Here is a 19,576-nt window from a genome sequence, read left to right as displayed (position 1 = left end):
ACAAAACTATAAATTTTAGCCTTTCCTGGACATCAAAGACGAGTAGGATATAGGTAGGAGCTGTCTACTCTTATTCCAACAAATGTCAGGAGTAAATCCCTCTTGATTGGATAACAGAAGACAAAGGTAGGTGGGTAAGTCGGGGAATATGGAAGAAGGAGGGTTGTTCAGGTCCATTTTCAGTTCATAGAACAAACAGTGCTAACAGAGGGATTCTGGCTTTTCTGGTTGCCACCTTACCTTCGGATGGGAGACCGTTAGTCTCGGCATGGTCAGTGCCGTTGTGGCTGATAAAGCCGCTGGAACTGCGAGACATACGGTCGGGGCTGGTCACACCTGGGGGAGGGGGGCAGGCCGGGGTCAGTGTGTCAACGACTCGCCAGGACAACACAAACACCAGGGGTACATGCACATGGGTTAGGGGCCTCGGCATGAAGGAATTGACTGTCCAGTATTTTTAAAAACAAAGTATAGGCACGAAATCAAACAGTGGTAGTCATGACTCAAGTCAGGTGTCAGTCTCAGTTGAGTAACAATTGATTAATGAATTAACTGAAAGAAAGCAAATTCATTTGGCATGTATCCTCCAGTCTTAAACAAGTTTGACAAACAAAACAGCAAAAACATGAATTTTCACATTCCAGTCGAAGTCTAAAGGACTGAAAGAAAGATTTACAGTCATACACAGTCTTTGCTTGTTTTTTCTTGCAAATTCAATACAGCCATTTTTACCTAAATCATTCATTTGCTTTAGTAAAGCAGAAAGGTACAATACCAAGGTTACACAACAGCACGTCCATAAACCTTTCCTTGATCGAATTGATGCATGAATGAGCGACAGGAGTACAGTTTAAAATGACAATGGTAACTTAAGTCAATGAGTCCAGCATGTGGAAAAAAAAAAAAAAGTGGACTGGTGAAAAAATTTTTTAGGGAGTGGGGAAAGTTTTGCAAAAAAACTAAATTTTACATTTTTATCAATATTTTTTACTAACACTCCCTCCCTGTCGCTTAAAGTCCCATTAAGTTCGAAAATTTTTTTTATGGTTGGCCATCTAAACTATAAAAAGAATCCGACTGTTTTCCCCTTGCAGCCTTACCTGGAGAAGTGATGCCCTTGTGTTTGGGTGAGCTGATGGGGGTGAGGTGTTTGCTGGGGCTGTGTGGTGTCCCTGCCTCATCGTATGCAGGAACGCCCAGCTTGGCACCGAGGTCGTTCACCTTGTCCAGCTTGGCTCGGAAGTTTTTGTGTTCCTTGATAAGGGGCTGAACACAAAGAGAAACATCAACATTAACACCATGGACAATATATCTGATTCGGCATAAGTAACATAAACAAAAGACAAGTCAAGATACAACTGCCTCAATGCACATAGAAAATAGGACAGCATAACTTTTTTAAACTAATAGTATATACTGTACAATAATGCAATCTGATCCTAATCTTAGGATCCAAATTAGAACCACAAAATGTGGAAACTTACATCCTCACAAAACAATGTCATAAAGGGCCACACACTTATCACGTTTATGTTTCTGAATTGGTCATAAAGTTATTACTACCCTTCACCGTAACACAACTAGTAAGCATTAATCAATACTACTATAACACCAACGTAGGCTTACATATTCTGTACAGTCTATAAGCACTTTTATTTGAAGAAAATTCACCATGATCTCGTCCATGAGCTGCTTGAGCTTGTCGGTGTCGACGGGAACTGGCTGTAGACTGGCGACGCGGTCCTCCATATTGTGCAGCCAGTCCTTCACCTCCTCCAGACCAGCGTTGTACTCCGCACTCAGCTGCTGCTGTACTGCAAGCTGGCTAGCTCTGTGGTCAGGGAACAAGACACAAAAGGGACCTTATAGTAATCTATTTCAACATACATTATTAAGTATTGTTAGTGGAACTTAAAGGTATTCCTTTAAGTTGCTGTAGCAAAGAAAGACAGCCTAGATAAGCAATATGTTAAAAAATAACAGAGGAGTAGGGGATCATAGTCAGCATCAGGATTTAATACAGTAGCTATTCTGAAACAAAACCATGATTGCTGACAGACAATCAACATTAACAACGCTGGATCAGGTAGCCAGTGAGTGGGAAGGCCCAAAATATGAGATAAGCCAACCAGCAGCAGGTCCATGTGACCTGTAAACCAATCAGACTGCAGTATTTTCAATGGATAGCCAATCAGCACTACCCTAACAACCAGCAACATTTCAGCACCAAGGCTAACGTAGCAGATTTCTGGTGAGAACCCTGAAGGCCCCTACCTGTCCTTGAGTAGTTTGTTGAGGTTATCCCAGGCCTGTGTTGTCTTGGCGATGTTCTGTGTGACGTGAGAGGTGTCGCCTGTCTTCACGTCTCCCACAAGCTCGTTCCCAGACTGCACCATGTTCTCTAAGTTGTCCTTATGGCCTTCAACAGCACTGGTAACCTCCTGGGAAGGAAACATGTCGTTAACAAATCTGTTCGAAAGAGAAATAATCAGCATTGGTGGGCTCTACAACTGTGAATTGTGGGACAGTATGGTATTTTTCATAATTTTTTAATTAAAAACAAAACATGCGACTGAGCCAGACATTCATGTTATCGGATATCAATACCATAAGTCTGGAATATTTTTGATGCTCTTACATTGTATAGAAAACTATTTGAGGGCTATCATTTGTTGTTAATTTCTAAGCAGCCTTAACCTAATTACAAATGCCTGATATGACATCTGTGTATTGAGAACAGACATTAAGCACCAATGCCTGTAGCTACAACCTTCTAAAAAGGATGGATGTTTGCTCATAAGGGAGCTGTCTCCCATCAGAACAGTCTATGAAACATGGCAGCTTACCTTGACCTTGTCCTCCAAGTCCTTCAGGTCACCATGTACCACAGGCTTGGACTCCATGGTCTCCATGGCAACAGCCAACCAATCCTGCAGTTTCGCCCTTTCATCCTCAAACTCGTTAAATTTCTCTTCTATCCTGTTCAAGTCCTCAGTCCTCTCTTCAGTTTGACCTTTGACCATAGCGTAGCGAGCAGTGATGTCGTCGAGGTACTCCTGCAGGTTGGGTCCCATGGTGGGGGAGCCTGAGGCGAGGACTTTCCCGCAGGTCTCCTGAAGGGAGGTGACTGTGGCGTGCTGACGACTCACATCATCAGCTAGCACCTGATGACAACAACAACGACAAAGAAAGGAATTGTACTACTAATAAAACAGATGTACACAGAGCAAAGCTCACACTTTTCCTATAACTGCTCATTTCTTCACTCTTTTTTCAAGTGTAATGGCAACTGGTTTGAATTGCTTCATTTATAAATGTGGGAAATTCAATGCTAAGTTTCCAAGCTGATTTCCTTTAAACAGCATCAGCTTCCACCACACGAGTCTTACTTAACCTCTTGTACAGTAGCAATACACAACATTCTCACATTCTCTGCTTCTTACCCTCGTATCCAATAAAAATATCTACAGGGAGAGGGATCACAGCTTCTCACCTTATGATCAGCTATCTGCTGTGCCAAGGCCTCCTTGTTCACTGTCACCGCACCCTGGGTGGCCAGTTTCTTCTCCGTGTTGTCCAGCCAGCGAACAACACCGTCCAGACTGCCCTGCAGGCTCTGTGACTGCATGAGGGCTGCCTGCAGTTGGTCGCCGCGCTGGGAGATGGCCTCGTTCACAGAAGCAACCTGGTCATCTATTGCACCTGTGGAACAATCCATCACATAAGCCTTTAAAGCACTGCAAATTCAATACCAGTGCCGACAAAAATGATATTCGCATGCCAACTGATTTCAAGTTGTACGATCTCTGATCCACATAATTTCTAACGAATCTAGGGCTGTCTCCCACTTTAAATTTTTGTCTGTCCCACTCAGTATTTCAATTATTTTTTGGGGAGCAGCAATTGTCAAAGGCATGTAATTGTGTCAAAAATGTATTTTCATGGCATGAAGTTAAGATATTGTCCCTCCACTGGGATGGACAGAGTGAAATCCTTGTCCGTCCCCACAAGCAAATTTCTACCACAGGAAAGAAGGATGTATCATGGAGCCAGCCCTGCATGAATCTTTAAGACATAGAGCAGTACTCACTTAAGGTATTGTTGACATCTTGAGAATCAGCTAAGGCACCCTGAGACTCCAGCAGGGCGTGGCCAGCCTGCCGGGTGTGGTCCACCTGGCCAGTGTGTGCCAAGACTTCTGACTGGAAGGCCTGGAAATAGCACGAAAAATGTTTTTCTTACTCATTTATCTGACATGCAATCTTAGTTGTGTTCATTGTGAAAATCAGACATTAGGCTATACTATAACTCCTCTTGGGATGTGTGAAGTGTTAAGATGTTCTCCAAAATACTAAACCTCACTTCCCCTTTTGGATTGGTTGCAAGTATCTGTTGTTTCAGTCTACCGTATGCTTGCTTTATTTCCTCCAAATTTACTGTTTACAGAGAAGGGAATTACTCATGCCAATCTTGGTAGCCTTGTGATGACCTTAAACCTAGCACTATTTGTAAATACATGATAAACATACAGTCATAATCCATGATATGCAGTAGACATACCTTCAAATCATCAATCTGCTTTTGTATTGATGCAGGGTCTCCCCCTATTGGCTCGGATGCCTTCTGATCAGCTGTATCCTTGGCATTCTGTAACCATGGCAACAGGCTGTCCACAGCATCTTTGTATTGCCTAGCAACAAAGAGGTCGACAAATGGAATGAGTAAACATAAGATCCTTTCAAAAACTGTAGTGATGAGTTTCTATGTTTTAGATAAAACTTGCTCAGCCTCTTGGACAAACAGATATTGTTTCAGAAAACCAGTTAGTTTCAGCACTGCTGAGTAAGTTGCAGACTAAAATCAGCATTTTGAAGGTTTCTCAATTCTTAAGTGGAATGACAGCATTCAACATATTGGCATGAAAGGGTTGCACTGGACAACTTAAATTTCAACCCAGGTTGTTCACATTACAACCATAGCTAAAGAACGGATCTGTACCTGAGTTTCATACTTACTTGTGTTTGTGCACGGCGTCCCCGAGCTGCTTGCCTTCCTGCCCACACTGTGAGTGGAGGCTTTGGTAGCGCTGGGTCAGGTCGTCCAGTTTGTCCTGTACTGTGGGGCTCACCTCCTCAGGACTGAAGGGTTCCTCTGGTTTAACCTTGGCATGGAACTTACGCAAGTTCTCCTCATGTGCCTATTGGGATGGATACAAGTGTTTAAGATACTTTTATTATTCATTTTCCCAAGGAACAATCATAATACACTTAATAATCGTGTCCCTCTTAATGACTTTAGTTGGAGGGTAGTGTATTTCTTAAAGACGTTATGCTCCCAATATCTCTAGATCACAGAAAAGCTGACATGTTGAAATGCTATCCACTTGCAGTGCCATTACAACACTCCATAGAATTTAAATACACCACATGCTCATGATATAATCAATAAAAAGGTCTGATAGAATTTCTCTTAACATTAACATTTTCTTTAGATCTTTTTGCTCTACATTTGAATGTGCCATATCTGATTACAAAACCCATGATCTGCAGAATTACATCATATAAAATATATAGCAGATATGTTATGTACCTTAGCTCGGTCCAGGAACCTCTGTCCAGCCATTGTCACGAACCTCAGGTCACCCTTGTGGGCAAGGACATCCTCTGACAATGTCTGAAAGTCACACATAACATAGATACTTGTCAGAAGTGTTATGAATACACCACATTTCTTCTGTTTTCCATCATTCAGGCACTTAACAATAAATTTGTAAGCTTTCCTATTGTATATTGCATAATCTGGAGTGTAAGATCTGAGGATCTGCTAGAAGGACTGTTTTAGCTGTTGACTAGTGACCGTTAAATCAGTTAAAATTAACTTACAGTTAACAAATCAAGAATTGCAGTTATCAAAGCAAGAGAAACCTATAAGTAATTGTATGTTTTGTACATTGTTCTGAGCCAATTCTGGATAAATGTGATATATGAACATTTGAGACAGTAATGTTTGTTCCCACCGTTAAATTAAAGTGCTGTGACCTACTCCATTTTCCCCCACCCGCTATATTTTCCTGCCGCTATATTAAAGTGATTTACAGTATCCAATCATCTTGTACCTTTTGCTTCTCTAACTGAGCCTTCAGTCCTTCAAGGTCGGAGGCCCCTTCCTTTACTCCCTCCATCTCTGTTTCAGCTTCTTCCAACCAATCTTGAAAGGTCTTACATTCCGCCTCGAACTTCTGTAGCTCGTCCGTCATGGACTGCATCTGTTTTAACCTGGTCTCTGATTGGTCACAGAGGTTGTCGTACATGTTCCTGAGCTGTGATTGGCCCTTGATGACGTTCTGCCTGGCGCTAGGTGACAGCTGGTCTCCGTGGGCCGCAATGAGCTGCTGCGCCTCCTGAAGGGCCAGCATGACCTCAGGCTGCTGACTGATGATTTCCTGGTGGAGGTTCTGGAAGAGCAAAGAAAGGGATGTAGATTCCAGCATAGAGGTTTAGTTTGCTTATTTTACTAGTATAGAAGCAGTTAGATTCTTGTTTGTTGGTTTGAGTGTGTCAGGAAGGACATACAGGTGCGCTGCCTTACCAGCATGGACCTGCTGGACAGAGCAGCTAGAAAGTGTAGTGTAAATACTACTACTAAAGGAAGGGGACCTAGGCTCCAGCATACAAGTTTGGTTTAGTTAGTTTATTCATTTCACCAGCATACAAGTGACCTTCATTTAGATTACAACACAGAATGCTGTGCATAACTTAACTAACCCCCTGGACAGAGCCACTTGGAAGCACGGTGTGAAGAATACATGTAGCTGACTGCTGTCCACCCGTGTCAGGTACCACAACAGCAGTATAATCAAATAATTGATACTACTACTAATAAATGTTATCTTACTTCTTGCAAGCTATTTGAAAACTGGTGGGCTACCTCATGTTCCTGAGTCTGTTCTGTGAGTCCCTCCAAGTCCTGCAGTGCCGGCTCCTGCTCACAGAGGTCGCTCCTGTACTGCTCCACAGTCTCCAACAGATCTTGTAACTTTTCGTGGGCAGCTTGGCTCTGCTCTTCCACAGCAAGCTAGGATAGGAGAAACACAAGGCATTTAATTCTGCATAATGTGCTGGTAAGTAGGACGGTTTTGTAAGAGTGCGTCTTCAGCAGTCCACGTCTAAATATCCCAATGTTAAACCAATGTTGATAAACATTACTGTGATCTCCTAGATATTACCAGTATTGTAAGTTCACAGTAGTTGGTATGGCTTTAAGCAGAAATTGAAAAAAGTAGAAAGAGTAAGAGGGTTCCTTCCGATCTTGAAATTAACAAAAAAGATGTACCCGTAAATGATGAACAGACAGCAAACCTTTACTGCAGCTTAGTTCCATATTCATCTCTCTCTGACTTCCATAACCTTTTACCTTTATATCATGTGATTGGCCAAGCCCTGAGTTCCCTACCTTCTGAGTCTCTTCATTCCTCTGGTCCTCTAGAGTCTTGTCCAGCTGGTTCATCCTGGCTTCTGATCTGGCCTTCAGGTCGTTGAACTCTGCCCTCAAGTCCTCCGCCAGATCATCCAGTTCGTTGTACTCTTCCTGGTCAAGGTAGCTCTCCTGGCGGTCCAGGAAACGGTGCGTCCTCTGAACAACGTCCGCAACTGGCTGGGCGTGGGCCTCGATATCATTGTGTAGTTCCTGAAGATAAATGGGTCACTTAGTAGTAATATCATGCAGTCTGCATCTTGGTAGCTAAATCACACTAACCAATTATATGCTGTGGATTTTCACTTTTATCACCTTGCATAGCTCAACATGCCTGGCTGGTTTCTTGCAGGCAGTTTTATTGGTTTACGAGCCAGAACCAAGGGTCAACCTAAATCACCGTGGCTTGAAATTTGGACAAGTTTTCAGACTGGAACACATTAAGACTGACACTAGTTACAGGACATGTATGTTTATCCTAAGCTGGTTCTGATGGCTTCTAAGTAAGGCTTATAATCCCTACGCTTACCTTTCCTTTGACATGTGCTCTATGAAACTAATACTGTAAATGCAGAAATGTCCTTGGTGGTTTATGTTTGCGGTTTTCGCAGTAAGCTCTTCGCCACAAACTTAAAACCACCGCAATTTCCCCCCCCCCCCTATCTCCTTGCCTCCTAAACGACTGCAAACACTCAATTTTCTCCCTACTTAAAATTAAAACCATGCGAACTTAAATGCATTTACAGTATTGGAACACACATACAACTACCAGTAAAATGCATATGAGCAAAGAGATATTTCAAACCAATCTGCACACAATTACAAGGTCCAGCATGACAGCATGTCTACGGACACATCTGCTGCCAGGTCTACTTACCTGGTGTTGTCCATGCTGTTCCTCTAGAACAGGCAGGTCACTGCTGATTGGTTCCTGCTGGTCCAGCTGCTCAGCTGCACCAGCCAGCCAGTTCTTCAAAGCCTGCAGCTTTTCCAGCTGTTCTGCCTTCTGCTGGGCAACTCGGTCCTGGAAATCAGCAGGTATGTTAATTATCACAAGCCCACATAACTGGTAACCTCATCCTCATAATCGGTCCTCCTCATTATGAGGTGCAGCAAGTGAAGTTTATTCTCTAGAACTGCTTGTCATTCATTGCTGCGAGAAGTTCATGTCCTTCTTAATTAGTTTCTGTTTCTATGAGTTTCTTTAGTGTTGTAATTGACCTCATCAGACTTTAGTATTTCTAACGGAAGGCAAATCAGCACTAGAACAAGAACTACAATGATTTCAGCACAAAGGTCATTGCAGCAACAAATTTCCTATTTTCATGACCACTTTGCAGCTCTTCAATAAAAAGAGTAGATCAGGTCAAATTTAGAAGAGTGAGTGATTGTTAAGTGGAATTTTACACATTGTCAAAGTCCTGCAGCTACAAAAACTGCCAAATGACAACTTTTTCAAGTTCAAGAAATTGTTTTGTTTGATAAAACAATTTTCTGACACTGAAATAACATAGTGCACAATCAATGCTATCATACCCTTTTGCTATGTTTTCACAAATGTAGGCAGGAAACTTGACCTTGAATGTATCACATCTGATCCTGACAATGAAAAGCATCTGGTTCTATACTTCTCTCACCTTTCTTTCGCTCTCCTTCTCCTTTGCCCCCAGCATGTCTTCCAAGACCTCTATCCTTCCCTCGTTCTTCTCCTTGATGTTGTTGAAGCCCTTCTCCAGGTTGTTGAGGTCGTACTGCAGGTCTTTGGCCTGCTCCACGCTCAGCTTGTCCTTCTGAGCTGCCAGGAACTCCCGGCCAGCCTTCAGGGCAGCGTCCACGTCAGCCTGGTGCCCGGTGATGTCATCAGCTATGGCCTGATAACAACAAAAACGATTCTTAGAATTTAAACATTTCAGAGATATATATCAAAGCGCAACCGTAGAACCTTTGCACAAGACCTATTCCTAGTTTTACACAAGTGTAATTTAGTCATGAATACTGTATGGAACCCCTTATTTCTTATGTCATACAGGAATATAACGTATTCAAAGATACTAAGAATCTGTTTCTAAGAGGCTCGTTATCTCTGCTGAGTACTGTTACATCCCCCAGTCTATACAGAGTAGGTTTGTACATAATAATATAATGCACTTTGAGGCAGTTCAGCGATTGCTACTTGATGCTTACTGCTCTGCATCAAGCATAAACATATTTTGAAACTAATGAACAGTAAAAAGCATGAAGCTGATGACGGATAGCAGATAGCTGTGGATGAGCTGTAGACTGAAATGACCTAATGGGGAAACACAGGCACCATGTGGTATGTACTACAGCAGTCATATTGTTGTGTTAATGGATTATTATTATTTGTGTAGTTCTGTTGAACAGTCTCTACCAGACTTCAGGGTTGGGTGCTTTTTGCCAAGAGACTACAAACTGGCAAATAAAGCATGCATAGGTAATACAGAAACCAAACAGTAACTGTAAGTTTTTACTTTAACTTCCACAGAATTCTACAGCCTGTTTTCAGAAAAACAACCTACTTGTATTTCAATAACAGATCTCTAACAATAAACAGTTTGCTTGTATATTTGTATCTGATAAGAATTTGCCAGATTTTGAAAGTCTGATAGAAACTTCAATATGACTGCTGTAGCACCTTGGTACAATTGTTTATACTAATCTGTCAGCAAAGCAGTGAAATATAAAAAGCATGGACTAGTAAAATGTAAGCATGAACCAGTAAATGATGTGAAATGAAATGAGCAATGACACTGACATTGAATGATGGTGAAAAGTGAAATGACATGGAAGCAAAGCACATGAACCCTAAGCATGCAGGGAAGAACTTTATTCTGTTTCAATAATACATGTAGGTACATGAAGAAGCGACCATTTCAAATTACCAAAATCGGACTTAAGGCCACATCAATTTAATTTCTTGGTTAACAGATTTTTTGAAAAAATGCTCAATTCCAAAATCAACATTAAAACAGAATCTCAGAGGAAAGTCTGTACTTTGGTCACACCGTTTCAGGGTGTGAACAGGGTCAGGTGCAAGTTTTCACCCCAGCCTTCTGTTTTCATGATTTTTTTGTGTGCTAAAATTTAAAAAAAAATCTGTTAGCTAAGAAATTAAATTGGTGTGGCCTAATTGTGAAGAAGTATTTACCCCCTTGAACATGCATAGTCCACAATTAAACCAAGGAGGTTAAAAAATGATTAAACACACCAAATAAACATGACATTAGAATTAGCATGCATAAAACAGGCAAAATTATACAATAGATAGGTTACATATTTTTTAATGAATAACATTAGAAAAAAGGTATGATTCTTTGAACAGGTAACAAGGTGGAGAAACAGAATAACAGTAACTTTTCATTATTGTTTGGAATAGTTACAAGGTTACAAAAACAGAAAAGTTAAAACAAAACAAACTCTGACAGTGGTTGAAAGAAGAACAAGTAAGGGGAACAACCACTAACAGTAACCTAAGAGGTGTACAATATTGAAACAATTTCCAGTTTTCTCCCCAGGTCCTCCATTCAATTCCAATGATTGATTGTACATCTGATTTGGGACTGTACACCCCTATCATTAGTGGTACATCCCCAGAGTAACACCACTGCAACACCGCCACCACCACACCCTCTACCTTCTGTTCTGCCAGTTGTTTCTGTAGTTCAGCGAGGTCGCCTCGGACCAACCGCTTCTCGCTCAGGGTGTTCTCAGTTCGCGCAATCCACTCCAACAGATCTGACACCTTCGCCGCATGCTCGGCATGCTGGGTGTCCATCTGTGCCTGAAACAGCGCAGCAGTTTTGTTTACAATCACGTCCTTTGCCATACTACAACAGGTGAGAAATCCTTCTGAGATTACTGGAGTTTCTCACCAGTGGTGGAGGAAAATTCCTCATCAACTTCTTATCATCATGTTTTCCCAGTTTACATTAGTCAAACTGTATGAAATAGATTGAGTGATGAAAAATCTTCCTAAGAATGTTGTTTCCAGTATTGACTGCTGTTTTGGAAAAAGAGGCTTTGAACTTTCTTTAAATTTACATCCAAACGAAGCTGCGTCAAAACTATAACATATCAAGTTACAGATGTTGTGGCATAACATTTCTGGCAAGCGTTGAGAAGAATTACAACGAATCCTGGTTCAGCCATCATTGCAGTACACATAACTTGGGAGCATATGGTGATTTTGCATCTGGGTTAGAATACTATGAACATTTCTTATATCTTCCAAAGTAATTGACAGAGCATCTGGACTCAAATATGCTACGGGTGTACTTTTGGCTTGACAAAAAAAACTGTGAATGTCCCACCATATAGAAGATAGGAATCAATGAGCATTCTTTTAAGAAGTTAAAGAATTGGTATAAAAGTATTGGCACAAAACTCTTGAATTTCTAACACTGAAAACCACCATCTGCAACCATTAGCATTGGTACTGCATATAGTTGCTGTTAACGGTCTGTTACATAATGTCTTGAAGTGAACAATTAAAAAAAGATGCATTCAACATCAAAAAGCCAACAAGCAAACAAGACAATCTACCACAGGACATGACAGTTAACAAGCACAAACATCAAGACTTAGCATTCTAACAATTACATACACTTAGTAAACATCACAGATGAGGAGAAGATCTGCTAGTCATTGGAAACAATTATTACAATGAAACATACATGTAACAATTATTGCATCTACACACAGAACAACAGCTACAGACTTGCCAGGTAAGGGACAGGGGTGGCTGTCTTAGGAGACTACCACACTGACAGCTACATGAACAGAAGCAGGGGCCACATCATAGGGAAGAGCTTGCAATCACTGACATCAGGTCTATAAGCATTCTAGAGACTAAGCCTGGAGATTAAGCTATGGAACGACTGGAAGACAATGATTCAGAGTGCGCGCAGAGAGGTCAGGCTGCATGATCGGGGACATCTGATGCAGCAATTATCAGGGCGAGCAAATCACTGATCATTCCGGTGCATGTGATGGTTCTTTATCCACGGATTGTCACTGATTGGTTGGTGGTCATAGGGGGGTGTTGAACAATTGAGATATGTGTGTTTGGACTGGATTGAAAAGGTTTTTAAGTATTGTTTTGGTGTGCTTTACATGTTAACTTTAAAAAAATTACAAAAAGACTAAAAGATAAATAATCATAAGACTTGGAAGACATGAACATGTACACGATGAGAAAGTAGTAACAACAAACAACAAAAAGAAGTAGTGAAACAAAACATGCTACTGAACATGATTGTCATTGCATTTGAGATGAATCAACATTTGAAAGAAAAATTAGGCAAAATATTAAGAAATCAAGCAATCATTAATTTAAAACACACTAAATCTTCATGACGTGAACAGTCATGCACTATAAACTACAAAAGATCTTCAAGCAAAACATGCAAAAATTTTAAGAACACTGTGAGCAGAGAAGCAGGTTTAGATGTATGTATGCAAGCTGAGAAGTTTGACAACCAGTGATTTGGTACTGTGTGGAAGCAAGCGGGCACACTCCAACCTGTCTCACCTTCAGGTGTACGTCCTGGGCTTTCAGCGCCAGCCTTTCAGCCACTTCCTCTGGGATCAGGCCGACAGAAACTGCCTCTTCTAGAGAAATCTCATCCCCCGTATCCGGGTGGATAAGTCCCCCTGATGACAGCTGCTTGGCCAATAGAACAGCAGTTGTGTCATTGTCAAGGTGACCTTGCTGAGACGCCTGGAAGACGTTTAGCCTCCTCCCTGTACGAGCATCGATGATCCCTCCCTGCTCTGATTGAGCCTGTAGTAAGCTCGTGGCTGTGTCATAGTTGACCAGTCCTCTCTCTTTGGCTTGTATGACAGAGATTCTTTCTCCTGTTTTAGGGTCCAGAATGCCTCCAGTGCCGACCTGTGCATCTAGCAGGGCCAGGGCTGTTTGCTGGTCGACAAGACCCTGAGAAATAGCCTGTATGTCAGACACACGCTTGCCAGTTCTAGGGTTAACGATACCTCCATTTGCAATCTGTTCTTCGAAGATGCCCTGTGTTGTCTCCTGGTCGATGATTCCCCGATCTAAAGCCTGTAGCACAGTTAGTCGATCACCGGTTTGTGGATCTATGATACCACCAAGTCTGGCCTGAGCTTCTAGGACCTTCTGAGCCATTACAGTATTGATAAGTCCACGCTTTTGTGCCTCCATGACAGACAAGCGTTCACCAGTCTGTGGGTCTCGGATGCCTCCATTGCAGGACTCCCTCGCCAGGAGCTCAACGGCAAGTTCCTCATCAATGATTTCTCTGTCCAGAGCAGCTAATGTGGGGAGTCTGTCTCCAGTTTCTGAGTCCACGATACCCCCACCCAGGAGTTGCTGTTCTAGAATGGGCAGTGGGCTCTTGGTGCCAACCATGCTGACCTGGACACTCGCCATGATCGGTGGTGACTGGTCAACCTCCATCTCCTCCTCATCTGCCTGTATCTTGTCATCCGCCACATCTTGTTCTTGCCTGTTAAGGAGACAGAGAGCCATGTCTGTGCTGATAACGCCTGCTTCCTGAGCATCTGCAATGGACATAAACTGGCCGGTTTTGGGGTCAATAATTCCTCCATTCTCCAACTGAGCTTCCAGAAGCCTCATGGAGGAGTCACGGTCGATCAGACCACGATCCTCGGCTTCTGAAACCGTCAGCCTTTCTCGTGTGGCTGGGTCGAGGATGCCTCCGCTCTTAGCCTGAATGTTGAGAAGGTCGTCTGCAAGGTCAGAGTCAATGATGTCCCTTTCCACAGCCTGTGGGACAGACAGCTTCTCCCCTGTTGTAGGATCTATGATTCCACCTGTAGCCACTTGTGCGTCGAGGAGAATCAAAGCAGTGTCCTCATCAATGACTCCAGTTTCAACCGCTTCTTTGACAGAGACCCTGTTCCCAGTTTTGGGATCAATGACTCCGCCTGTCTCAGCTTGTCTCTTCAGCAGCAGGAAAGCAGTTTCCTTGTCGAGAACTCCTTCTTGGAGAGCTTCCAGGAATGTCAGTCTGTTTCCTGTTTTGGGATCGATCAATCCTCCTGTCAGAGCCTGTGCTTCTAGCAAACTTAGGGCAGTGTCCTCATCTAGGATACCAGAGATGCGAGCTGCAGCAATGGAGAATCTCTCTCCAGTTCTCATATCAACAATCCCACCAGTAGCAGCTTGATTTTCGAGCAGCTTCATAGAGGCTTCTGGATCTACTAAGCCCTTATCTGCAGCTTCGACCACGGAGATTCTGTGACCAGTTTGTGGGTCTACAATACCTCCATGTGTGACTTGATCCTCGAGGTCTTTAACAACAGCTTCTAAATCTGCAGCCTGAAACATTTCTTGTTGCTTTTTGTAACCCTCAATCTTACTTCTGTCCAGACTACCAGTTGGACTTGTGGCATCTTCCAGGTCTGTCATGATGGAGTCTATGAGCTCTGTTGCAGAGGTTTGTTCGTCATCACCACTGCCGTCAACTGGGATGGGCCCTTCCATCACTTCTGAAGTGACAACTGTGGTTGTCATTGAACGTGTCACTTCTGTACTGGTAAACTGGTGTTCAGCTGAGCCATGGGAAGACGTAGTCTTTATTGCTGTTGTTGTGGTACGCTGGCCAATTTCACCCATCTTCACAGTTGTTGTAGCAATAACAGCAGCATTGGAAACCTTTTCTGTTCCAGGTAGAGCTTCTGCCTGTCTAGCAGCTTTTTCAATTGTCATTGCAGTATCTTCTGGGCTCTTTTGGAGAGCCTTTTCTAAATGTTCATCATCTAATTGAGTGACTTTCTGTGGTTCAGTGACAACAGTTGGGCCTTTTTTCTTAAGTTTTTGCTGATGTGGAGGTTTTTCTGTTCCAAGTGGAGTTTTTTCCTGTGTTTTTGCAGTAGTTTTTACAGGCTCAGCAGCAGTGTGTGGTCCCGTAGGTTTGTCTCTTGCTGTGGTTCTTGTCCTCTTGGAAGATCTTCTTCTTGGATCATCCTCCTCAAGGATTTCCAGCTCTGGTCTTGGCGAAATCTCCGCCTCATCTGAGTCTTCGTGGTAGACGTCTCCATCCTCAAAGGCCTCTTCAAAGATTTCCTCAAACATGTTGGCATCATCACGCCCCACTCGTGTGAGATCCATCTCCTGTTCGTCTGGAGAGGATGACGTTGATGAAGTGGAGGACGATCTTGATGAAGATCCTGATGACGTGTCGCTGGCTGCTGATTCTGCTGCTGTAGCTGGACTTGGTCCTGGAATGTCTTGGTCTTTGCCCAGTTTCTGTTCCCTCAGTTTCCTCTCTGCTCTCCTTCCCATCTGTCGTTCCGTGGGCTTACGAAGCACCTCTTTCACTGCTCCCCTTTCTCTCGGCTTACCTATTTTACTAGATCCCTTCCCTTCAATATCTACATCACTTTTCTCACTTTCTACTTTCGCTACATTACTTTGGTCCTCTCCCTCTCCCTTTTTTACATACATTCCCTGTACAGCCTCAAGCTCATCCACACCTAAAGAGACCATATGTGTCTCAACAACAGTTGTAGTGATTACCTGCATTCCTTCTACATTCTCTGAGGTAGATACTACAGTCTTTTTACTTCTCTGCATCTCAACTCTGTCTGACTCTTCAGTTGCCATTCTAGTTTTCTCTGCTTCCATCAACTTTTCTGCCATCTCTGGGGTAACGAGCTCTCTTTTCTGGGCTTCTTCCAAGGACAGTTTCTCGGCTGTGTGTGGGTCCACAATTCCACCTGAACGTACTTGGGTCTCCAGTATTTTGATTGCTGTTGGTTCGTTTATGAGACCTCTCTCCAAGGCCTCAAAGATCATTTCGGGATCAATCTCTATGTCATATGGTGACTGTGACTCTACGTCGCCAGTGTCGGGCTGTGTGTCCGGGGCAAGTGAAGGTTCTGGAATGTCTAGGTGTGACTGGGTTTCTGGTGCCTGTGTGGGAGGGAGAGAACTTTCACGTGATTTTGTGCAGGGGGAACTGGGATCAGGCGTTACCTGTGTGGGAAGAACTGCATGTTTGGGTGACTCTGTGTTGGGTCTATGACTAGGCGTTACCTGGCTTGGAGGGACTGAACCTTGAGACGATTCAGTGTCGGGTCTACCTTTGGGTGTTACCTGGCTGCCCACTTCGTGCTGCTGCCGTTTGGCCTGGGAATGTTCACCTGCTGCTAGTGCCTGTACGAGGCTCTCTCTCATGCCCTGTTTACTGGACTCAGGTATGGGGCTAACTGACGACACTTTCTCTGCTGATATGGGTTTGGGTGATTGCCTTTTCTGGGGCTCTCTTTCTCTCATTTTCACATCCAAGCTGTCTTCCTGAGTGCCTGAAGCAGGGCTTTCTACTCTGACATCTTTCTCTACTGTGGAATGGACTTGCTTGACCTTGGAGGGAGGTAACTCTTTGGCTACTTTTTTAGGGAGATCAGGTTTATAACTTTGGCTCTGTTCTCTCTCGGGTGTCTTCTCTATGTCAACAACTGGCTGGACGGGAGGTTTGGAAGGACCTCGTATTTTTGACATTTTAGGCGGAAGGGCTGGCGGCTTATCTGTCACCTGTGCTACATTTTCCCCTATCGCCTTCTTTGCTTCAGAATCAGAAGGTTGGAGACTAGCAATAGGGCTGTCCTGCCACACAAGGGTGGCCTCTCCTTCTGAACCTTCATCTACATCTTCATCTTGTTCAGACAGACTATCTTTGACAGAGAGGCTGTCTTCCTCAAACAAGCTGTCCTGTTCTGACAGTGGTTCCCCCGCCTCGAGAGAGTCGGAGGGAGTGTCGCTATATCTTACAGCTGATTCAGATGGGGACGAGTCACTCTCTGTAGGGGTTATGTCCTCCTTGGCAGTAGCAACTGGGGAAATCTCCACTACTGTGTAAATTTGAGGTGTAACTTTTTCACTACCTTGAGCTTTGTCTACTACAGGCGGTGCTACTACGTTATCGGTTAGTTTTGCGGCTTGGTTATCTCTACTCCTGGCTGCCAAGCTAACTGCTGGTTGCACTGCAGTGCTGAGACTAGCTTTGCCGGGTCCTGACGCTTGCATTGCTGGGCTAACTCTAGCTTGAGCTGCAGGGCTATGGGTAGCTACACCTTGGGGCTCTTCTATTCTTGCCTGCCTACTTTCGGCAGCTAAACCGGTTGGCTTGGCCTGAAATTGGCAAACACACACAAAGCAGAAGAGAACAAAGGTAGCAAATATAAACAAAATCAAACTGAAAGTTCAGGAATTCAGAAGTTCATCCAATAAATGCAGAGTAACTGTACTTTACATAATTCCTTCGGACAACTAAAAACACAAAGAAGAGCATACTGTAAATAACACTTAGTCTTTGGGACGTATGCTCACTTTAAAACTTGTAACATATAACATGCACAAGCATTTCAAAGGAAAAACAAGTGTACTGTACAGCTACAACATATTACGACAATCTTGAGGATTAATTGCAACATGTGTTCATTGATTTCTGTGCTGAGGTCTCATCAATAGAAAACGGTATGCGGTGGGGGAAAATACAGAAGACAGCTGCTTTAACATTTCTCCAATTGAAAGTCACCGACAATTTTCTCAGTTGCCAATTTAGAAACTTTAGACAAAATTTTACATTTCTTCAGACATTTTACAGACAAAATGACCTTCGACAATCTGTGTGAAGTATCAGATTTTGCAGATGTCTTTTATAAATACCCGGTTCCACCAACATTTACTATTTGGAGACCTACATCACAACAGTGTTCTAGGACAAGCATGTAAGTGACCCCACCTTTTTGTCCTGTTGTTGCTGCAGAACAGACTGCAGCTCGTCCATCCGAGCAGCGGACTTGTCGCACACCGCCTCATAGCCCTTCTCTAGCTTGTCCAGTCCTCCTTCCAGGCTCTGTTTGTCAGCCTTGCCGAGGGCGGGGTGCTCGGACAGGAGCTGCCTGCCGGTCGTAACGGTGTTGACTACAGGTTCCTGATGGGCAACGATGTCCTCACCGAGTGCCTGATGCGTGAGCAGAAAAGGTGATGACTCATCAAAGATCACACTGTAGCCTTGAATCATAGTCTGCTGACCTCATTAACAGTTTTGGTATAAAACCTGGTTCTCCAGCTCTTTCCTTAGTCACTGATGGCGGATGCTGTCTGAAACATCTGACTGTTTCAAAAGTTTATCAAGTTCGTTGAGTAACTTTTTTCACCATAGTCTGCTGATTTCAGAAAACATGATGCAACTGCTTTTTCAACATTGAAGACTAAACTATATTTTGTAGAATGACTACTGATACATGTGTAGTACCTGTTGTTCTTTAAGCATCTGCTGCAGCTGTTCGTTGTTTCCTTCCACGCCTGGTTGCCGCGTCAGTTTCTTGTCGACCTCACCAACCCAACCCAGCAGCTTCCCAAGCTCCTCTGCGGTGGCCCTGGCTGTGGGTTTGCCTTCTGCATCCTGCAAACACCCATTCTACAGTTAGTTTCATGGACTTCAACTTTTAGCTTAAATCATTATTCATGTACGATATTTTACAGACAGTTGTAAAGATTCTGCAAGATCATTTGCAAATGGTAAACAGCAGTGCCATAAATATATTTGTTAGGAGCAGTATCGTGCAAAAGCAGACCATACAAAGATAAAATAGATTCATTAAAACAGTACAAACACAGACATTTGACTTTTGAGTAACATACTTTTAAGGACAACTGGCTTCTTACACAGCTGGTTATTGCAGATATAATGTTTGTTACAAAGTGTTATACTGTTGCTAGTAATCTTGTATTATACAAGATTATTAACATCATTTTAACCACAGCTCAAATCAGATTTGCTGAAATTTTCAAGCTGCGTGTACATGTAAGAAGCCTCTGGACATCACTTAACACCTTAAAACATATTACCTTGATTCCCAAATATTTCAACGACACATAAGCTCCTTACACCATTACTGAAGAAACACAAATTCTTATTTCCTATAGAATAAGCTCTTCAAGAACTGTATCATTGTCTTCTTGGGAACAAAACAAGTATGTACTCATCGGTCAAAATCCCCAAATTTGCAACTGATTTAACACAGTCAATTACTCTGTGAGCAGTATGCTTTCTTTCTGTCCATCGATTCG

At 43.0% G+C, this 19,576-nt stretch overlaps 1 protein-coding gene across 31 annotated transcripts in view; it reads right to left on the bottom strand.

Annotated features, from left to right (window-relative positions):
* LOC136426633 (microtubule-actin cross-linking factor 1-like) overlaps positions 1-19,576 on the bottom strand; it is a 172,450-nt gene that overhangs the window by 67,239 nt on the left and 85,635 nt on the right. For 26 of the 31 annotated variants that reach the window (XM_066415311.1, XM_066415328.1, XM_066415316.1 and 23 more), the window contains 19 exons: positions 18,759-18,908; positions 18,243-18,464; positions 13,025-17,629; positions 11,129-11,275; positions 9,111-9,344; positions 8,351-8,497; positions 7,453-7,686; positions 6,928-7,074; positions 6,116-6,454; positions 5,590-5,673; positions 5,016-5,197; positions 4,561-4,690; positions 4,091-4,211; positions 3,494-3,702; positions 2,847-3,164; positions 2,275-2,441; positions 1,672-1,831; positions 1,101-1,266; positions 241-336 (listed from right to left, as the gene is read on the bottom strand). In XM_066415311.1, the coding sequence (XP_066271408.1) occupies positions 241-336; positions 1,101-1,266; positions 1,672-1,831; positions 2,275-2,441; positions 2,847-3,164; positions 3,494-3,702; positions 4,091-4,211; positions 4,561-4,690; positions 5,016-5,197; positions 5,590-5,673; positions 6,116-6,454; positions 6,928-7,074; positions 7,453-7,686; positions 8,351-8,497; positions 9,111-9,344; positions 11,129-11,275; positions 13,025-17,629; positions 18,243-18,464; positions 18,759-18,908 (7,858 nt within the window). The remainder of the gene's footprint in view (positions 1-240; positions 337-1,100; positions 1,267-1,671; positions 1,832-2,274; positions 2,442-2,846; positions 3,165-3,493; positions 3,703-4,090; positions 4,212-4,560; positions 4,691-5,015; positions 5,198-5,589; positions 5,674-6,115; positions 6,455-6,927; positions 7,075-7,452; positions 7,687-8,350; positions 8,498-9,110; positions 9,345-11,128; positions 11,276-13,024; positions 17,630-18,242; positions 18,465-18,758; positions 18,909-19,576) is intronic. The other 5 variants (XM_066415338.1, XM_066415336.1, XM_066415324.1 and 2 more) reach the window with 5 other exon arrangements.

Source organism: Branchiostoma lanceolatum, chromosome 2, assembly GCF_035083965.1.
Source record: "Branchiostoma lanceolatum isolate klBraLanc5 chromosome 2, klBraLanc5.hap2, whole genome shotgun sequence".
Lineage (NCBI taxonomy): Eukaryota > Metazoa > Chordata > Leptocardii > Amphioxiformes > Branchiostomatidae > Branchiostoma > Branchiostoma lanceolatum.
Note: the sequence above shows the minus strand (reverse complement) of the source record. Positions and strands in the feature narration are given on the sequence as shown.